We start from the raw sequence: 20,217 nt of genomic DNA on the forward strand, positions 1-20,217 counted from the left end.
GGGGGCGCCGCCCCGCTCCCCCCAGCTGCGGCGGGGTGGGGGCGAGGATGCTGGGGATGGGAGGACTGGCCGTAGGACGCAGGCGCACAGCTCAGGTGCGGCCGCACTGCGGTTGCCCTTGGTAACGCGGACCTAAGAGGGGGAGGGAAGTGCGGAGGGGAGGGGGAGGCGGGCGGGAGCGCGCGCAGGGCAGCGGGGGCGGGGCCATGGGCTGCGCGTGCGTATTGCACCCGTTTCCCCCAGGCGGGGGGGGGGGGGGGGTCGCCGGCCTCGTGCGTGCGCACGCGCGCCGTCCCCCGGAGGCGTCTGGGTGTGCGGAGCGCGCGCGCGCAGCTGAGGCGCACCTGTGAGGCGTCCCCTGAGGAGCGGGCCGGTGGGCGCGCGGAGCCCGCGGCCTGGGGAGCTCGCTGCCCGCACTTGGAGTGAGTTGGGCGGCTGAGTGCTCCAGTGTGTCTTCTGCTTGCCTGGCTGGGGCGTGGGTCGGGAGCGGGCTGGGGGCTGGGAGGCAGTGGAGTGCCTTAAAGAAAAGGAAAACAAGCCTTCGCTCGGGACGGCCCGGGCCGCAGCCGGCTGGGGCGGGGGCGGCGGGGAGGGAAGGTCAGCGCGACGCCCCAGCCGCGCAGGCCCGGGCCGAGCCGACGGCGCCCGGGCCCGGAAAGGCAGCTCGCCCGGAGCCCCGGCGCGGGGGCGCAGATGGCGGCTGGAGGCGCCGGGTGGGCAGCGGCAGGGCGAGGCCGGCGCAGGCCCCGCGGGAGCCGGAGCCCGAGCCCGGCCCCATTGTTGTCGGAGCCGAGGGAAGGGGGAGCACGGCGGCCCTGGAAGCCGTGGGGCCGCGCCTTGGAGCCGTTCCAGACGGGTCCCGGGAGGGCGGTAATGGCCGCGCGGCGGGCCGGGGCGCTGGGCGGCTCGGAGCGGTCCCGCTACATGGTGCCCTGTCGTCGGTTTTTGTCTTTTTTTTTTTGTTTTTTTTTAATAGTAAAGCCTCTGGGCCCGACCTTGATCGTCGAGCATCCCGCTCAGGTGATGAGGGACGCGGGGCGCACCCAGCGCCGAGGGCTGCTACCGCTGGACGCCTCCATTGTGTGACCACAACAAGGGCCGGCCTTGCACCAGGTAAGCTGGCCGGCCACGCTGCCGCCTTCCCGGCCCCTGCGACCACGGGCTCCACGTCCTCCTCCACCAGGACTTGCCTTGCCGACCCCCTGCTTCTGAAGAACTCCATAGAACCCCCTTCCCTACTTGATCCCTTCCGGAACAGCCTCCCCGGCTCTCTGCCAATTCACCTCCCAGATCCCTCCAAACTCAGCTTCTTTGTGAGACCCAGCTCGTCCAACCACACAAGTCCGTTTCTCTGAGGAGCCGGCCCCGTACTGTCGGGGTCCAGCGTTTGTACATTAACTGTCTTAGTTCAACAAAGAAGACCCAATGTTGAAAAGACGTCCAAGGTCTTCACTGCTCACCGGGAGGACGTTTGGGGATATTTAAAGAGTGCGTTGTTTCAAGTTTGTCTTATAGAGGGGGCCCCTGCTTCCTTTATAGAAGGGTAGCATTTCAAAGCAGAATCAATGACCTTGTTCAACAACTTAGAAATTAACTTTAGATTTGTAATGTATTTTCTTGGTAAACGCCACAGCCTTTGATTATCAACCTGGCTTGAGAGATGACGAGTATGTGTGTGTATTCTTCTAGATCTTTGAAAATATTTTTCAATGGATCCGTGCTTTTAATGGATCCTTTGTTTTAAAAAATGCTAGCCATCTCATACTTTATCTTTCCATTTTTAGCACACAGTACTTCATTTTTCACAACCTCCACATTTTGTTCCATAGTTTAGGTAAACCGTAGTTTATTAAGCCATTTCCCAGAGGGGTGGCAATGGAAGTTTAAACTTTAAAGCAGGTTTTTTTCTTAGGTGATGTTTTTTCTTTGGTGAGATGGAATTTGTTCAAGGGAGCAAGGATCTGTGCTAATTACAGAGAAGAGATGTTTATGACAGAAGTTCTCTTTGGTTAAGAATTTACTTGTGAGAACTTGGCTCCTCCCCTGAGGTAGCTATGATGACTGTACTACTTACCAGTCCTGCAACCTTGAGGAGGCCTCCTCTTTCTCTAACTGGTGGTGCCTGCCCTCCTCTACCTCACACAATTCAGTGGCACCATTGAAGGTGCTTGGTAGACTGTAAAGTGGCAAGAGCTTCTTAAAGCACATTTTTCCTAGTACTTTCTTCCATGCTGTAAGAAATAAGGCATGAGCTGAGTTGTGTTACGTCTTAGAGCACCCAAGCTCCGGTATTGAGTTCAAGTCCTAGGACCATCAAAAACAAGGGGGAGAGGGGCTGGGAATATGGCCTAGTGGTAGAGTGCTTGCCTCATATACATGAAGCCCTGGGTTCAATTCCTCAGCACCACATATATAGGAAAAAAAGGCCAGAAGTGGCGCTGTGCCTCAAGTAGTAGAGTGCCTTGAGGAAAAAAGGGGTGGGGGGAGGCTGGCCAGATGGTGAAATGCTCCAGTTTGGATCCCCAAGAGACCACCAGAGACCAAGACCAATGCAAGCAGCATTTCGGGCTAGCTCGGTCCTCCACGCACTCAGTAAGCTGGTGATGCTAAGAGGCCCTGAGCCTAGGGCTTCCCGCTGTCTTTTATACAGGGTAGGCAGGGACTTAGCACACACCATAGCATCTTTTTAGCAAATCATTACACACCACAGGAAAATTATAAAAGAATTCTAAAGCATGTTTGGCGCATTTGGTGGCGGGAAAGGAATCTGGAAAGGGTCATTGGTCAGATCAAGGGACCGACGCATTTAAAATTGATTGGTTAAGCCATAGGAGTGTAGCAAGGGGGATACGTGCACAGCTGCAGGGTTTTAATTAGATACTGGAAACCACACCTGGGTAGGGGAGTTCTGGAGTAACTCCAAAGCTTGTTTTTCTTCTCTGACTAACCCCCTTAATCAGTTTCAGCCATCCGGTCACTCTTATGGGTGTTTATGGTTTTTCTGAGAACTCTCTGTCCCAGGGCATTTTATGGTCTTTACTGGAAAGTGAGGGGTGGGGGGGGGGGGGTAGGGCTTACAGTAAGGCCAGTCAGGTACAGAATGGGGTCTTAGTACAATATGGAGTTACTCTGGTCCTTCACTCTGGCTCTTCAGTGGTTGACTATAAATCATGTTAAATCCACACTAGATAATTTTCTTGGTGTAATAGTTAGAATTTGTTTCCTGGTGATATAAATTGTATTCACATATTCATGTGTAACAGCACATTCAGATGACCTTTTATGTTCCTTTAGGGAAAGCAAATTCTTAGTGAATTTATAGGCAGAATCAAAGCACTTTACCAACTTAAATATTGGCTAAATGGTGTGATAGGTAACATTTTAAGATGTAAATAACATTAATTGTGGCCTTTGTAGGTATGCTATAGCCAGATACAATGCAAGCAGTATAATGTATGGGCCTGTGGTTTGGCCAGCAAAATCAACTTGTCCCTTGTTTCTTGGAGTTTATAGTCTGAGAGTTGGAGGATGAGAGGCTAGAATTTATGCAAAGATTCAAGTTGAAATATGAAGGGTGAGTAGGCATTGATATGGAGTGAAATGGGGCTACTTTTCCGGGCAGAGGACAACATTCGGGAAACAATGGAGGAGGAAGAGCTTTGCCCTTTCCAGAACTGAAGGAAGCACCTGGTAAATGGTGGCCAGGCAGCATGTAGCCAGGTGGGGGCAGATCCTGCAGGATCTTGCCTAGCAGGTTAAGGATGGTTAGGGATGGTGTGGTTTCATCCTGAGTGAAAGGGGAAACCATGTAAGGATGCAAGCAGGACAGTGTTATAATGAGAAGTGCAGTTTTAAACAGCCTTGCCAGTTGCCACATGTAGAGTGTAAGGCTGTGGAGTGGAGAGGAGAAATGAAAAGTCCATATCATTTCACAGGGCCTTGGCATTCACAGTGAACTCAAAATAGAAGTGGATTAGAAAGAAAAAAAACTCATGAAAGGGTAGACTTACTACAGGTAGAGAACAAAGGGGCTTTTTTTTTTTTTAATGAAAAGCATAAGTAAATGTTAAGTTACTTGTCCACTCTGTACTTAAAAGAAAGTTAAAAATTGAGACAGTAGGGGCTGGGAGTATGGCCTAGTGGTAGAGTGCTTACCTTCCATACATGAAGCCCTAGGTTTGATTCCTCAGCACCACATATATAGAAAAAGCTAGAGCTGGCGCTGTGGCTCAAGTGGTAGAGTGCTAGCCTTGAGCCAAAAGAAGCCAGGGACAGTACTCAGGCACCGAGTTCAAGTCCTGGGACTGGCAAGAAAAATAATTGAGGCAGTACTTAACAGGGTTTTTCTAAGTTTTTACAAAGCTATAACACATAAGAGTTAGGGGTTTAAAATGAAGGAAGTACTTGTAAATGATGTTGACTATAACAAGAATAGTAGAAAAACAAAGTAGGGACTAAATGAGTAGGCATGTGATGCATGCATAAAATCTTTAGTTTTCTGAATTCCAAAACAGTGTAGCAGAAAATAAATGGAAGGAACAGATACTCCCCCTGGCAATGACCACACTACACGAGAAAGCACAAAACTTACAGGTACAGCCTAATTGAGACAGGTAAGGTCCACAGAAAGACTATGAGATGCCCTGAATAGGCCTGGGCGTGATGTTTAAGTGTTATGGACATGCCCATATGGGTGTAAACTTCACAGAATAAGAGATTTGAGGTGGAACAGATACCATATAAAATACCTGTACAGGCTACTGGAGAAATTTCACATGAGAAATAAGCTCCATGGAAACGTGTGGTAAAAGAAATTACTGTGAAGACTACAGGTCTAGCGAAAATAGAAAACAGGAGTGAGTGTCTAGAAAGGAGTTCTGCATGTTGAGCATGGGCTTTGCAGCCCATTGTACCCAAATTAGAATCTTTTAGTAAGGAAAGTTGTCCTCAGGTCACAGGTATTATTCTGTTTTTCCCACTACTGGGGATTTATTTAACCCAGAGTTTCATGCTTTAAGTGTTCTACTGCTTGAGTTATACCCCCAGCCCTTTTCTTTGTATCTTTTCTGTGTGTCAGAACTGGGGCTTGAACTCAGGACTTAGGCCCTGACCTTGTCCCTAGCTTTTTTCTGATGAAGACTAGTGCTCTACCACAGGTCCACTTCTGGCCTTTTCCTTGTTAATTGCAGGTAAGAGTCTCAGGAACTTCCCTACTGGATGGTTGGATGGTTTCAAACTGTGATTCTCAGATCTCAGCCTTCTGAGTAGCCAGGATTACTGGTCTGAGCCACTGATACCTGCACAACAAATTTCATTCTCTCAGATTACTTTTTTTTTTTTAATGGGTTCAGTAGTGCTGCAGATTTGGAGAAAGTGGGTGATTTCACTCCTGTCCTTTCAGTTTATGACCTGTCCAGTTTGAAGCATTCCTGGGATACGTAGATGCCTCAAGAGGGTTTCTCAAGAGTAATCTTTAGTGTAGGAATTAAGGCTGCTGTTTAAATGACTGGCTTCAGTGCATAGCTCCTTATTGTTACCAGGTTTTCCTTGACAGAATTGTCTGTTCATAAATTATTGAAGTTGGGAATGTCTGACCATTTTAGACTGTACTGTGAGCATCTTTCAAAATATATGAAATGACTTGCAGCATGACTTGAGATGATGCTTGAATTGTTTGGGGATACATCCAGTTAGCCCTGCTTGTATGAGTAGGTGGTAGGACTTCTTAGGGTATTGCCCTGCTGTCAGTCATCCTAGTGCCAGATTGTTCCTGCCTACTTGGAGTGACGTATTGATGATTATGATGACTGGGTATAGTGGTTCCCTGGACCTCCCTCCCCATGGATATGCTGGGGATTTTGGAATTGAGTATCCTTGCCACTTGGCTGGGCATGGATGGGTGAGCATATGCAGAGCAAAGTGAGGGCTGGAGGCAGAGCTGGGCTTGACTACTTTTGCCTACAGAGATAACAGGAAAGCTGGTTAGAGAGACAGAGGGATTCCTTAGAGCCCCCCTCAGCATCTGGCTGAAAAGTGAAACCATTTGGAATGGTGTAAATGAAAGGCCAGAGGCTTTCTGGTGAGTGTGGCATGACCCAAGGCTGCAGCTGGCAGCTTCTTGGTGTAGGGCTTAAGGGTCTGGATGTTGGCAGGGTCAGTATGGCTGCTGCTCTGTGCTGCCACTACACATCCTGCTGAATAAAACCTGTATGTCGCAGAATGGCCCCTTCAAAGCCATCCTGGCTTTGTCACTCTCCAGCCTATTTCTTAGACTCAGCCTTTCCTCTTCCTAGGTCTGAGTTCTCTGGGAGAAGAATCTGGTTGGCTCAGTTCAACTCCTGAGTACACCACTCTTGGGAGGCCAACAGAAGCAGGTTTCCCTGGTTTGCTGAGTCCTGCTCAGCCAGAACGGACCAAGAAGAGGATGCTCGAGCCTGCCTGGAATTAGGACGGAGTTTTCAATAGGCCATAAAGGGGTCAAGAATAGGGCTGAGGACATGGCTCAAGGGGGAGAGCCACCTGCCTAACAAACACAAGGCCCTGAGGTCTAACTCCAGCACCACTGAGGAAGGACTAGGAGTGAAACTAAACTTGGCAGATTGAAATTGTTAGCCCAGGTTTAAAGTAGCCACACCAAGTCACAGGGTGGCCACTAATAAAGGTAGACACCTTTTACAGAAAATGGAAGAAGGAAAGTTTTTTTTTAATTTTTGGAGATGTATTAGAAGCATTTACAGCTTAGTTTTCAAAAAGTGCAGTTTTCATTGCTTTCCAGCCCTGAAGAGTATCTCTGCCTTTATTCTAACTCTGGAACATGGTGTGTCCTGTGTTACCTGATACATTGTAGGACGTTCGATAAAGCTATTCTCGAGCTCATTTATTTTTCATAGCCTTGCAAGTTCATCAAATAATCATTACTTATGTCCTGGTCTTATTTTACAGCACATTTCATAGTATTGGTACATTGTAAGGAGGCCATGGTAGAGCAGACTTTTGTCACAGGACATAAGTTCTACCTCTTAGGCTGTCTATGAACCAACAGTAACAAGAATTAAAAAGTTTTCTTCTGTAGAATGAGTACCATTATATCCCTCTGACTCAATCATTTTTGCACATGTGTGGCTAAGCCTGATAGAGTTAACTATTTCACAGGTTCCAAGTGCTCAGCACTATCCAGGGGGCACATCAGGCTTCTCGGTTACTGTGTTCAGTTACCTGCTACTGTTGTCTTTACATCATGGTGACAGTTGGAGCATGTACACATTTCCATGGGTTTCTAGCTTATGAGCTGGTGTTGGAGTGCCCTCTGGAGGTACTGGGAACAACTGGGCTTTCTTGGACAACCAGAGTTGAGGACCAGTGGAGGGGCAACCCAGATGGGTGAAACATGTGGGTTTGAGTTGGCAGAGGGCTGAAGTAGGATTGTGTGGGGCCAGGTGCTCACTCTGCTTGCAAAAGCACAAGGTTTTCGGCAGTGAGAGAAGAAAGCACATCAGGATCAGAAGGAACCAGAGGAATGTGGCTAGCAGTGTCCAGGGAAATAAATAACAAAGTGTGCTGGAGGTACGATTCAGTGGAAGAGCACCTGCCTAGCAAGCCTAGCCCTGAAGTCAAACCCTACTACTGCTGAAAATAAGTAAAGCCAACTTACACCTTGTGAGTTTCTTTTCATGTTTTCCATCCAATCAGTTTTTTTTTTTTTCATGTCTCCAGCATTTTCCTAGACCTTTGATGTTCATAAGTCCTAGAGACTGCTTTGCCTAGGGTAAGACATGCCTGGTAGAGTGGAACTTGCTTGCCATCGGACTGAAAAGCCCCCTGGGAAAATTGCATTCAAAGGAGATAAGGGAGCTGAGGATTTGTTCCTGTGGTTGCAAGGAATAAAGAGTGATACCAGGGGCTGGTAGTGTGGCTTAGCAGTAGAGTGCTTGCCTAGCTTGCATGAAGCCCTGGATTCAATTCCTCAGCACTACGTAAGGGGGGGGGGGGCGGAAGTGGTGCTGTGGCTCAAGTGGTAGAGTGCTAACCTTGAGCAAAAGAGGCCAGGGACAGTGCTCAGGCCCTGTGTTGAAGCCCCAGGACTGGCAAAAAAGAAAAAGAGTGATAATATTTTGAGAAGGGGCTGTGATTGAGGATACATATAGACTAGAAAATACCTGAGGGGTTTCAGAGACAGCCTCTGGTGGTCTCCTCTTGATATGGATGGGCTTATTTTCCCCTGCCCTGCATATCTTTTTTTTTTTTTTTTAACATTAACTTCTTTTTTTTTTGGCCAGTCCTGGGCCTTGGACTCATGGCCTGAGCACTGTTCCTGGCTTCTTTTTGCTCAAGGCTAGCACTCTGCCACTTGAGTCACAGCGCCACTTCTGGCCATTTTCTATATATGTGGTGCTGGGGAATCGAACCCTGGGCTTCATGTATACGAGGCAAGCACTCTTGCCACTTGGCCATGTTCCCAGCCCTTCTGCATATCTTTTGTAAAAAAATTTTCCCCTCAGTTTCTCCTTACTGATGGGTTCTCCTTCCTTCTCAGGCCATCTATAGTCTCTCTGCAAATGCAGCCTTACCTCACAAGCTCACTTCTCATTCTTTCAGCATTGTTTAGATTTCTGAGAGATAAAGAATCAGATTTTGTTGCTGTTTTCATGTCATTCTCAGTCATATCTCCACAGTTAAGCTTTTGGGTCCCAGGATGTACTTGGTCTCAGAAGCAGTCATGTGGCCCAGAGCTGCAGGTACTGGAGCTGACATGCACAGTATTGCAGTGAGGAGATCCTCCCCAGGGATGCCCACCCTTTAAAACATTGCCCATGCATGGCTCTCATGCTAAAGCAACCCTTTTTCCTTCAGGGAAATCAACCAATGTGCCTACTTCCACTCTTCTCTTCCTGTTCTGTCCAGTCTCTGACAGTACAGTATCATCATAGTCTGTGTGACTCTTTGAAGTCTGTCCTAATCCAAGTCATTGTGGAATAGAATAGAGCAAAGGGCAGAGGTGGAATAGGGTCACAGTCATGGACCTCAAATTGGCTAGGCATCGTTTTACATACTCAGTTATTAGCTTCTGTAAACAGGAATTGCATGGTAGCCCTTTCTTTGCCGGTGATGGGGCTTGAACTCAGGGCTTAGGCTCTGTCCCTGAGCCTCTCTGTGCTCAGTGGTAGCCCTTTCTTTTTAATCATCTCCTTTAAGCTCCCTTCTTGACATTTTTGTTGTTGGTTGGTGAGCTTTTTTGCTCAAGGCTGGTGCTCTACCACTTTGAGCCACAGCTCCACTTCCAGTTTTTCAAATGGTAAATTGGAGGTAAGTGTCTCATGGACTTTGGTGCCCATGCTGAATTTGACCTGTGATCCTCAGATCTCAGTCTTCTGGGTAGCTAGGATTACAAATGTGAGCCACTGGGGCTCGGCTCCCTTCTTGGCCTTTTTAGTGAAGGTTACCCAGCAAGGGTTGGTAAGGCTAGGATGGGACCCCAGTCTTGTCCAGCTGGCTTGGATTTGTCTCTAATGATCCTTTCAGCTGAAGCATCCATGAATATCAGCTGGCTTCCCACTCTGAGCTGCTAGCCAATGTGTCAGTCATCCAGGAACCTGCACCTCAGTGTGAATAAAGTTCCTATACAGGCGGGTGCATTGTGATGGGAGGGTTCCTCTATCAGAGGAAATTGTGCAGGCTGCCTGGATTTCCTTTCTTTGGTTTCTCCCACAAACCCATCCTTTCTTTGTTTTTCCATGCCTTCAATCCCATGTTTATATAAACTGCAAATAAAAGTAGCTCTTACTCTGTGAGCTGGGTGGGCCATTTGATCTTCAGAATGTTTTGATCCTGAATTCTTCACCATGTAACCTGCTTTTTTCTACCTCCCACCCAGCAGGACCTCAACCTTCTGTAGCCCTTCAGCCATCAAAGGCCCTCTGCCTCACTGGAATGTCCTGGCACTGTGGTAAGTTTTTCCCCTGTCTGACCCTTAGTCTAAGATGGAGAAGCACCTTTGAATAATTTAAACCAAAGCTGTCTCTGGAGTTTCTTTCAAGCAGTGCCCTTTGAACTGAGCTCAGTGGGGAAGAAACTCTGCATGACCTTCCTTCAGCTTGCTTCGTTGATGTTGGTCAGGCGTGGTCCTTACTCTGAGGTGTCTTTATCCTGTTTCTCTGTTCATCTTCTTCCTACCTGGGCCACTGCTGCACTGACACTTTGCTTTTTTGTTTTCCTCTTGACCTTCAGGTCTTCCCTGGTTCCTAGAGCTCATGTCCACCTTCTCCCACAGTTCTGTCCTCACTGAGGTAACAAAACTATATTGTTATGGGTGTTGCTTCAGAAGTTTGTGGTGGTTTTTTTCTGAAGTTTGAACTGTGGCCTTTTCCCTAAATTAGTTCCTGGAAGTTGTGTCTCCAGGGGATTGTGTTTTACCTTAGCATCTGCAATTTGGATTTGGAGAACTGTCAGGTTCTCAGCACAAGTATTTCTTTTCTTTGATTTTCTCATTTGAGCTTTTAGACTTTTGATCATATTTCAACAGTAGCCCCTCCCCAACTCAGGAAGTCTAGAAGTATTTCCTGTGGGACAGGAGCCTGTTCACCATTGTTGGGTCGTTGCTGAAGTGCACAGTGTTCTTATTGATGTGTGTGGGTCATAGAATCAAGTTCTGAACTTGTGGCTGGAAAGCATGACACAGGAACCACCTATCCACTGGCCAGCATCAGGGGAGCAAGAGGCATCTCATCATTTCTCAACTACACAGGCTCCTACTTCCTGTTCCCAGTCAGAACCTCTGGGTTGGTGGAGCCTCTGGCCTAGTGCCTCTCACTGCACCAGGCTCGAGGTTGACTCCACACAGATGTGTGGCAGCTTTCTTCCACAGGCCACTCCTCATGGAGCACGCCATCCTCTCTCTCCCTTTTCCTGAGTGCCTTGTTGGGTTCTGACCCACTGCCTTGTTCAGAAGAGGGTGAAGGTATACTTTGGTGCCACAGCAGGTGTTCTGTATTTCTTTCTAGCCTCTTTCTCTCCTGAGCTGACTTTTTGGCCAGTCCTGGGGCTTGGACTCAGGGCCTGAGCACTGTCCCTGGTTTCTTTTTGCTCAAGGCTAGTGCTCTGCCACTTGAGCCACAGAGCCACTTCTGGCCATTTCCTATATATGTGGTGCTGAGGAATTGAACCTAGGGCTTCATGTATATGAGGCAAGCACTCTTGCCACTAGGCCATATTCCCAGCCCCTGAGCTGACTTCTTAATAGAGTGGTAATACCAAAGAGTTGGTCTGTTTTGTGAATTCCTTTTCACACCGAGGTATTTGGTCTCCAGCTTGAGTCTTCTGTTGTATCTTTGTTTTGTTTTGTTTTTGTTGCCAGTCCTGGGGCGTGGACTCAGGGCCTGAGCACTGTCCCTGGCTTCTTTTTGCTCAAGGCTAGTACTCTACCTCTTGAGCCACAGCTCCACTTCCGGTTTTTTTTCTATATATGTGGTGCTGAGGAATGGAGCCCAGGGCTTCATGTATACAAGGCGAGCACTTTACCACTAAGCCATGTTCCCAGACTCTGTTGTATCTTAGGATGTTCATGTCTTCCCTAGTTTCTGAATCAGTCCTGCTTCCATCCGAGATACCTAGGACTAAAAGGTTTGCCAAGACCACCAGTCAGATTTGACAGAAGCCTTTAGTAGCATGCATCTCTAGAACAAGCTGGCAGCAGTGTGTGGGGACCATACATAACCTGTTTCCTTCGGTGGGTGATAGTGTACTGGTACCTGGAGCCCTCTGGGGTACCACCTGGTGTCTGAGTGCTGCTCATCTCTGTGTGAGTCCTCATGCCCCTGTGTCTGTGGAGCAGGTCTGCGCAGGAGTTGTGACCCAGGCATAGAATAACCAGTGCAGAGTTCTTACAGCAGTCAGATTCATGGAGCTGAGCCCAGGAGGGAGTGGGGCTGCCAGGGCAGGGAAGCAGGAGAGCTTTGTTGAAGGACTCTGTTTTTGCTTTAGCCAGGTAAGAAAAGCATCTCCATAATGTGCATGTAGTTTAATACTACTAAGCTGTGAACTTAAAAATAGTTACGATGGTCATTGTTACATCATTCTTTGGGGTGGGGGGCAGTCATGGGGTTTGAACTTGGCCTGGGTGCTGTCCCTGAGCTCATCGGCTCAAAGTTAGCGCAGTATCACTTAAACCATAGCACCACTTACAGTTTTCTGGTGATTAATTGGAGATAAGCATCTCATGGACTTTCTTGCCTGGGTTGGCATTGAACCATGATCCTCAGATCTCAGCCTCTTGAGTAGTTGGGATTATGTATGTGAACCACCAGCCCCCGGCTGTTATGTCACTTCTTACCACAATTTAAAAAACGTACACTAGACCAGTAAGAATCCCATATCCTTAACTTTCCAACTGCTCCCTGAAGCTGGGGATATGGCCTAGTGGCAAGAGCTCTTGCCTCGTATACGTGAAGCCCTGGGTTCAATTCCCCAGCTCCACATATATAGGAAATGGCTAGAAGTGGCACTGTGGCTCAAATGGCAGAGTGCTAGCCTTGAGCTCAATGCTCAGCCCCTGAGTCCAAGCCCCAGGACTGGCAAAAAAAAAAAAAAAAGAAAAGAAAAAAACCCAACTGCTCCCTGAAGTGGTCACTCGCTGTCTGGGTGTGGCCTAGGACAGCTTACTCCCCACCTACTTGCCAGGCCCAGCTGTGTGGTTTCTTCCTATGGTGGCTAATCTGTGCCTTGTGGCCCTCACATTACTTCTGTCTCTTACCAGGGGTAGCTGGAGCTCTCCACCTGTCCTGGGTGTGGGTTTTGTGCTTTGGTTCTTCTCCTTCCAGGATTGGCCTGTGAGTGGATTTGATCTGAGCCCTATACTTGTCCTGTGCTCCTGCCCCATCCAGTTCCCACTGCCCTGAGGCTCCTGAGTAGGCAGAGTGATGGAAAGAGGGCACATTGTGCACGTTGTGCCCTTTCTGTAGCCTCCTAGTGTTGTCCCTCGGAGAATCTGTTGTCAGTCACTATCAGTTGTCAGTGACTCCTGAGGGTTGAGTGGGCACCAGGGACCAGGGCTGTTCCCTTCCCCCGTGGGAGGGCAGGAAGTGCCCTGCATGACACATGATCTTATGTTTGTAGCTGCACAAGCTGAAGCTCATGGGAATAACAGCAGTAATACAGCTAGACTAAAAACTGGAACCTGAGCTTTTGCCTCCCAGTGGTTCTGGTTCTTACTGTGTATGATGCTTTGCATTTACTAGGAGGTGAGCTGAGAGGCCTGGCTGAGGGCATTTCTATGTGGTGCTGGAGAGCAAGGGAGAGGAGTGGAGCACAAACAGGCATTTCCTGGGGCCAGATCTGTGAACAAATGGAGCACAAGGACAAAGCCTAGAGAAGCATGGGTGGGCGTGGGTGTGGGCAGAGACAGCCTCAGACACCAGGGGACTCGGGCTCTAAGCAGAGGAGGAGCCCTCATTAGGGGAGATTAGATCATCCCAGCTTCAGAAGCCTCTGCCTGTGAATTGCTGTCTTTGGCAAAGGAAAGAATGTGTCATGTGCTAATTAAAATGTAGGAAATAAAGAAACAAATACTTTATTTAGCCTCAGCTACACTCTAAGCACTCTGATAGGTACTTTCCCATTTATTACCTTCTTTAATTACCCCAGCCAGGTGTGGACATTGTACCTGTCTGTGTGCAGGTCAGTCTGAGACCAGCCATGATCACATAGCAAGCAGCACGCAGTTCTGCGAGAAAATCCCCAGTTCTTTCTGCTTTGGTGCTCACTGCAGTCTGTAGCATTGTCTCATGGCTTGAGAGACTTCAGAGGAAAGGCAGGAAGCACTTCGTTCTTTCCTTTTTATCACCAGTGGTCAGGGCATACCATTTGTGCTCCTGACTTGCCAGTGTGTCTAGAGCCTCGGCTCTTCTTCTCTGCCTGCCTGCCTGCCTTGTGCTCCAGCCTCTGTTCTCCTAGACATCTGGGCTTGCATATGCAGGGTGCATCTGTCTGCCAGTTTGCTGTTCCTTCCACATTCAGTTGTGCTGAGGACTTGGGCCTGGCTCACACTCTGGCACAGTTGGTGGTGCTCTGACCTTGAAGTCAGCATTTTATCCAGGGGTCACACTTTGTGCCTTGCTGGAGCAGGGTCTTCAAGGGAAGGGTTCTCAGCATGCACCTTACTATCACCTCTTACTGCTCTCTGGACATGGGTGGTGGGCAGAAAAAGAAACTTAATGTCTAAATCAAATTGTATGTATGTATTGTTGGCCGTGGGGCTTGAACTCAGGACCTGGGTGCTGTCCCTGAGCTCTTTACCTCAATGCTAGCACTTTGGGCCCCAGTGCTACTTCCTTTTTCCTGGCAGTTAACTGAAGATAATAGCGTCACAGACTTTCTTGCCTGGGCTGGCTTTGAACTGCGATTCTCAGATCTCAGCTTTCTGGGTAGCTAGGCTTATAGGTGTGAGCCACAAGATGTTTTCCTTAGTTTAACGTTTGTGTCTTTTCCTTCCATTGAACATTGGTTCCTGGAATTGCCATGAATGACATCTTTGCACTGTTGTGTCCTACATTGGTTCAGCTGTCAGCCCACTGCTAGACACATTCTTTTTATTTTGTTATACAATTTTAGGGGTGGTTTTTGTCTTCTGTTTAACCCTCTTTTTGAGTATTTAGGGATGATTGCACCCTTGTGTCCTTCCCCCATAGGTACTGATTGGGGTGAAGGCTTAGGTTAGGTGACACAAAGTTGCTTTTATTTTATTTTTTTTTAACCCCTGTAGAGGTGCTTGAACTCCGGGCCTGGGCACTGTCCCTGAGCCTCTTGGTGCTCAAGGCAATTGCACTATCATTTGAGCCACAGTGCCACTTCTGGTTTTTGAGTAGTTAATTGACAATAAGAGTCTCAATTCCTGCTCAGGTTGGCTTCAAATCTTGATCCTCAGATCTCAGCCTCCTGAGTAGCTAGGATTACAGGTGTGAGCTACCAGCTCCAGGCCCACATTGATGTGTGTGTGTGTGTGTAAGACTTCCCAGGACACATGCTACCTATGCCTTTGAGTCTTTCCTCGAGTCCTTGCCTGGTGCTTGCCAGGTGGCACCAGGCCCCTGTTCCCTACCCCACCCCCGCCCCCCGTGCTTCTGCAGCACTTCACGGGAGGAAGTGCTGGTGGCTCATCAGCACGTTCACTGTGGTAAGCACCGCTTCAAGGAGTGACCCAGTGCCTGGCTATTGCCTACCCACTGGCATATTTGGGGGTTACTTTTCTAAATGGCAGATTACTAGAGCACAAACAGATGCATGCATAGTTTTTCTAGATAACCAACTGTATTTTTACTGAAATTCTGAGTGCCTCGTTGAATTTTTTTTCATTTCTTTATTGTCAGAGTGGGTTACAGTTTCATAGGTGAGGCAGTGAGTATATTTCTTATCCAACTTGTTACCTCCTCCCTCACTTTTCCCGTCTCCCCCCTCCCCGCTTTCCCCCCTCCGCCAATGAGTTGTATCTCGTTGAATTTCATTGCCCAAATACTTGGACCTACAGGAGTCCCGCTGACTTTACTCCCTCCCCAGGCACCCCACCACCCTGTCTGTAGGAGGTAGCGGGTGCCACTGTAGACTGTGAAGAGGAAGCACTGCTAAACCGCCCTCACATGGAGCTACGGATCCTCACTGTACTTGCTGCATGTATTAGCTTGCGTTTCCAAGCCTGGAGTGGCACTGTGAGACACCTACAGTTCTGTCCCAGGATGAAGCCAGGAGTCAGGTCAAAACCAGGAGCAAAGAAGATAATTACAAGTTAGATGCCTTGAAGAAATCAAATGAGATTAAAATGGAGTCTAGTCAGGCCCTTAGGTTTAGGCAAAGGTGGTATACATGACACACAGTCAGGGAGTGGTTCCTGCACTGAATATAGCATGTACGAAGGACCTGAGGCAGAAAACGGCTTGGGGTGTGTGAGAACTAAAGAACACAGCCAGTGGCAGAAGCTGTGAGTGAGGTGGGAGAGGCACGTGTGGGGCACATGAGGATGGTGTCATGGACAGCAGAGCCGAGGATGGTACAGCAACATGTCTTGCATATATCCTTCTGTAGATAAGAGGACAGTGCAGGCAGAGGGTTGTTTTCTGGAAGCAGCATCATTCACCCTGAACTTGCAAGTGGGGGCTGTGTTCTGTGTTCCTTTGTGCAGGGCAGCTGCCTCTCACTGTGAGTCTCAGGAGGATTTCTTTGCGTGGTCAGGGTCAGCCCTTGTTCCCCTTATGTTTCCAGGATGATTGCAGTGTGCAGTGGTAACTGGATCACGTGCATGGCTAGAACAGGAATGTGATAGCACCCCATTCTCTTCTTCGAACCTGCAAACCCAGGAGGCCCATCCCTGTGGAAGATAAGGGAGCTGCCTCGGGTCAGAAAGGTCTTGTTTTCTGTTTCAGGAGCCTGGCGAGCTGCCCACAGGGAGACAGAGCAGCGACCGCTGTCCCTGGCGCCAAGGACCCTGCGTGCTGGCGAGCTTGCCTGCTTGGCAGGTGGGCAGCAGAGGCACACTGACTGACGGGGTGTCTCGGCTCACGGACACACTGCACACCTCTTCCAGACACAAGCTACAGCCTGCTCTGCACGAGGAAGATTCCAGGGCTTCAAAACCCTCGAATGTGGACCACTCAGGACCTAAGAGAAAGTCCTCTGTTGATGTATTGTGGGGTTCGTATGGAAGTAATGTCACTTTATAGTCAGTAATACCACTGGGTGAGGAGCACTATGCAGGGAGAAACCTTCCACAGAAAGACAGGCAGGGAGAAGCACAGGCTGACTGCAAGCTTGCCACACACAGCGAGCCTGAGATAGACTGCAGGATGGCCGAGTAGGGGGCCTTCAGAAGGAACGGAACCAGTGCCGGGAAGGAAGTTTCTCCTCTGAGTCACGATACCAAATAGGAAAAATGATCTACAAGTGCCCCATGTGCAGGGAGTTCTTCTCTGAGAGAGCAGATCTTTTCATGCACCAGAAAATCCACACGGCTGAGAAGCCCCATAAATGTGACAAGTGTGACAAGGGTTTCTTTCATATATCAGAGCTTCATATTCACTGGCGAGACCACACAGGAGAGAAAGTGTATAAATGTGATGATTGTGGGAAGGATTTTAGCACGACCACCAAGCTTAACAGGCACAAGAAAATCCACACAGTAGAGAAGCCCTATAAGTGCTATGAGTGTGGCAAGGCTTTCAACTGGAGCTCCCACCTGCAAATTCACATGAGGGTGCACACGGGAGAGAAGCCCTACGTCTGCAGTGAGTGCGGGAGGGGCTTCAGTAACAGCTCCAACCTGTGCATGCACCAGAGGGTGCACACTGGGGAGAAGCCCTTCAAGTGTGAGGAGTGTGGGAAGGCCTTCCGGCACACGTCCAGCCTCTGCATGCACCAGAGGGTGCACACCGGCGAGAAACCCTATAAATGTTACGAGTGTGGGAAGGCCTTCAGCCAGAGCTCCAGTCTGTGCATCCACCAGAGGGTGCACACTGGGGAGAAGCCCTACAGGTGCTGTGGGTGCGGGAAGGCCTTTAGCCAGAGCTCCAGCCTGTGTATCCACCAGAGGGTGCACACTGGAGAGAAGCCTTTCAAATGTGATGAGTGCGGGAAGGCCTTCAGCCAGAGCACCAGCCTGTGCATCCACCAGAGAGTGCACACCAAGGAGAGAAACCATCTGAAGATAGCTGTCATATAGAAAGAGCTTGCTGAGAGTTCATAATCCGAAAACCCCTAAGTGCCGCTAGGAAGTAACCCTGAGTACCTTCATTGACCCAGAATACTTGCAGCAATCCCTGGCAGAACACTGAGGAGGCTTAGGTGAGGCATTGTTTGTTCATTCACACCAGTGTGTCCCTCAGCTTGACTTTGAACATGGAATCTGATTGTATGCCCAGTTCAGACAGCCTGTCCCATCCCTGCCTGTCATGCTATATGTGTCTTCTGAGATTCTGGCACTAAGCCTCAGTGGTTGAAATGATACCCAAAACCCTTGAGCAGTGCCTGGAGTCGCTTTTTGTCTGTACTGTTCTTCAAAGCTCCCTTTCAGAGCTCATGACCCTTCCTTCCTCACAATTCAAGTCTACTGGTCAATGCACTTGAAAACGGACAGCCCCGCTAAGAGCATATATATATTGTGGTATTTTTGAGGTGGCCACTTCACTTGGGCTGCCATAGCCTTCCATAGCTCCTGTCACTTCTGAGCCCACTTGACCTCCTCGCCACTCTTCCTAGATGGCATTGATTCATTTTAGATTAGGTGGCTCACTCGGCCTGACAGCCTGGAACTTTTAGTTTTGTGGACTCAGCTAATCACTGTCTCCATGTTGGACTTAGTTTCTAGTGGTTGCTTCACGTATTTTTAACTTGAATTTTTTTTTTAAGTAGCTGAATGTAAATAGCAGGGAGGAAGAAGCAAGGTGCACACTTGTCTCCAGCCTTGTCCCAAGTGGGCTCCTTCCAAGCAGGGTGGGGGCCTTCAAGGGAACCCAGGAGGAGCTGCTGTCCCTGTTTATGTCATCTTGGGCAATAATGTGTCCGAGTCATCACGGACCGGACCGTGTGCATACCAGTTCCTTTGCAGGCATGGACATGTATTGTTAACCCATCTTCTTTTCCGTCTTTTCCGTCTTCATTCGTTCAACAAGTATTTATTGAACGCCTGAGTGCCAGGCACTATGCTAGGTGCTAGGAATGCCACTGGATCAGATAGACAAGGGCCCTACTCATGGAGGCAACTTCTGGTGGGGCAGACAGGTGATAAGCAAGTAAGCAAATAAATAATGTAGTTTGAGGTAGTGATTAAGTGCTATGAAGAAATAAACTAGGGTGGTATGTAGTGGGGGGTGGGGGGAGAGCATTCGCCAGGGTCCGGGGCAGCCAGCCTTGCTGAGGGCACCTGGGACCAGGTGGAGGGGGTGCTGGGCCACAGTGCAGGTGCTGCTTGCTGGGGACAGGAGGGAGGCGGGCACTGGCATTGACGTGGGGAGGGGAGAGGCCCGGCTGCTCGGTATCTTGACTTCTGTAAACCTGTTGTTTTGTTTGTTTGATTTGTTTTTTGTTGGATATTATAAACTTACATGGAGGAACTCAAGGAATGTTTAGAAGACCAAAAGTCCCCAGTGACAAGAACAAAAAGTGACCAGTTTTTCACATCGTTTCTCTTCTCATTCCCATTCTCATGTGTGTCCCACATGCAGTCCTTTTGCTCAGGAAGTCTTTGGGGAAATTAAGGACCTGTGACAAAGTGGGCAGTCAGGTGGTAGCGTCTGTCGGCTGTCTAAGAGGCTGAGAGATGTCTTCTCAAGGTGGTCATGGAGTGCCAAGATGACCCCTGCCCTGGGGTTGTCTTCATCCTGGGATGAAGACAGCTTCTGGTTGGCTGGCAGGAGTTTCTTTGCGGAGATTGAGCGGGTAGACTAAGGCCAGAGCAAGACTGAGATTGTCACCGCCTGGATCTTGGTGCCGACAGCTCTGCCAACAGCCTCTGATTTGCCGCCACCCTGTCCTGTCCAGAGTACCAGGCACAGGTACTGGCTGCAGCCGCCCCAGGCCTGATGGCCACCACAGCAATTTACTGTAGTGTCTTATCACTTCATGTCACCATAGCGTGGAGCATTAGAGAAAAGCCTAGACTTTTAGTTAATAGAGAGCCAGTTGAAATACCATTGGTAGAATTTTAGTTTTAGGATAAATCGATTTGATTTCTAGCTTTATTACTATTAGGTATGTGAGCTTGGTAAAAAATTGTTTAATCTTTTGAGTCTGGTTCTCACAAAATGAGGACATTAGACTTAAGTAATTTCTGAGTTTCCAGCTAGTCCTAGAGTTCTATATTTCTACATAGTTGAATTATTTTATCATGCTGTTGCTGGGAAAATGACTAACACTTTTGAAGCTACTAATTTTATGTCGAGCTTTAAAGTCCATAATTGTTATCTTCAGAAAATATTATTTGACCTACAGTATGTCCAAATCAATTTAATAAAACCACTTTATAACAGGGTCTGTGCTTGACTGTAGTGTGTGCCTTCGGTGGTCAGTGGCGAAAGGGGGACTTGGACACTGTGCCAGCTTTTACACTAAGGTTAGGGTGTCCTAAAAGGTTGGCAGTGAGTTCATTTCTTGGGGGATCCAGTTTGGTCCTTCCTGTTGTCTAACTGGCAACCATAGGTACCACTGCCACTCTGAGCCTGCTCTCCCAGTTATGACCCTCCGTGC

The 20,217-nt window shown here is 48.7% G+C and overlaps 1 protein-coding gene across 3 annotated transcripts; it reads left to right on the top strand.

Annotated features, from left to right (window-relative positions):
- Nucleotides 1-284: 284 nt before the first annotated feature.
- On the top strand, nucleotides 285-20,002 carry Znf664 (zinc finger protein 664). 3 transcript variants are annotated; one of them, XM_048343124.1, is made up of 5 exons: nucleotides 285-422; nucleotides 977-1,113; nucleotides 9,872-9,943; nucleotides 16,404-19,373; nucleotides 19,421-20,002. In XM_048343124.1, the coding sequence occupies exon 4, from the start codon at nucleotides 16,910-16,912 to the stop codon at nucleotides 17,693-17,695; it is 786 nt and encodes a 261-aa protein (XP_048199081.1). In that variant the 5' UTR covers nucleotides 285-422; nucleotides 977-1,113; nucleotides 9,872-9,943; nucleotides 16,404-16,909; the 3' UTR covers nucleotides 17,696-19,373; nucleotides 19,421-20,002. The 3 variants fall into 3 exon arrangements, with proteins under 3 accessions (XP_048199081.1, XP_048199082.1, XP_048199083.1); XM_048343125.1 differs by having other exon boundaries at nucleotides 9,875-9,943; XM_048343126.1 differs by lacking the exons at nucleotides 285-422; nucleotides 977-1,113 and adding an exon at nucleotides 1,150-1,488 and having other exon boundaries at nucleotides 9,875-9,943.
- Nucleotides 20,003-20,217: the final 215 nt, after the last annotated feature.

Source organism: Perognathus longimembris, chromosome 3, assembly GCF_023159225.1.
Source record: "Perognathus longimembris pacificus isolate PPM17 chromosome 3, ASM2315922v1, whole genome shotgun sequence".
NCBI lineage: Eukaryota > Metazoa > Chordata > Mammalia > Rodentia > Heteromyidae > Perognathus > Perognathus longimembris.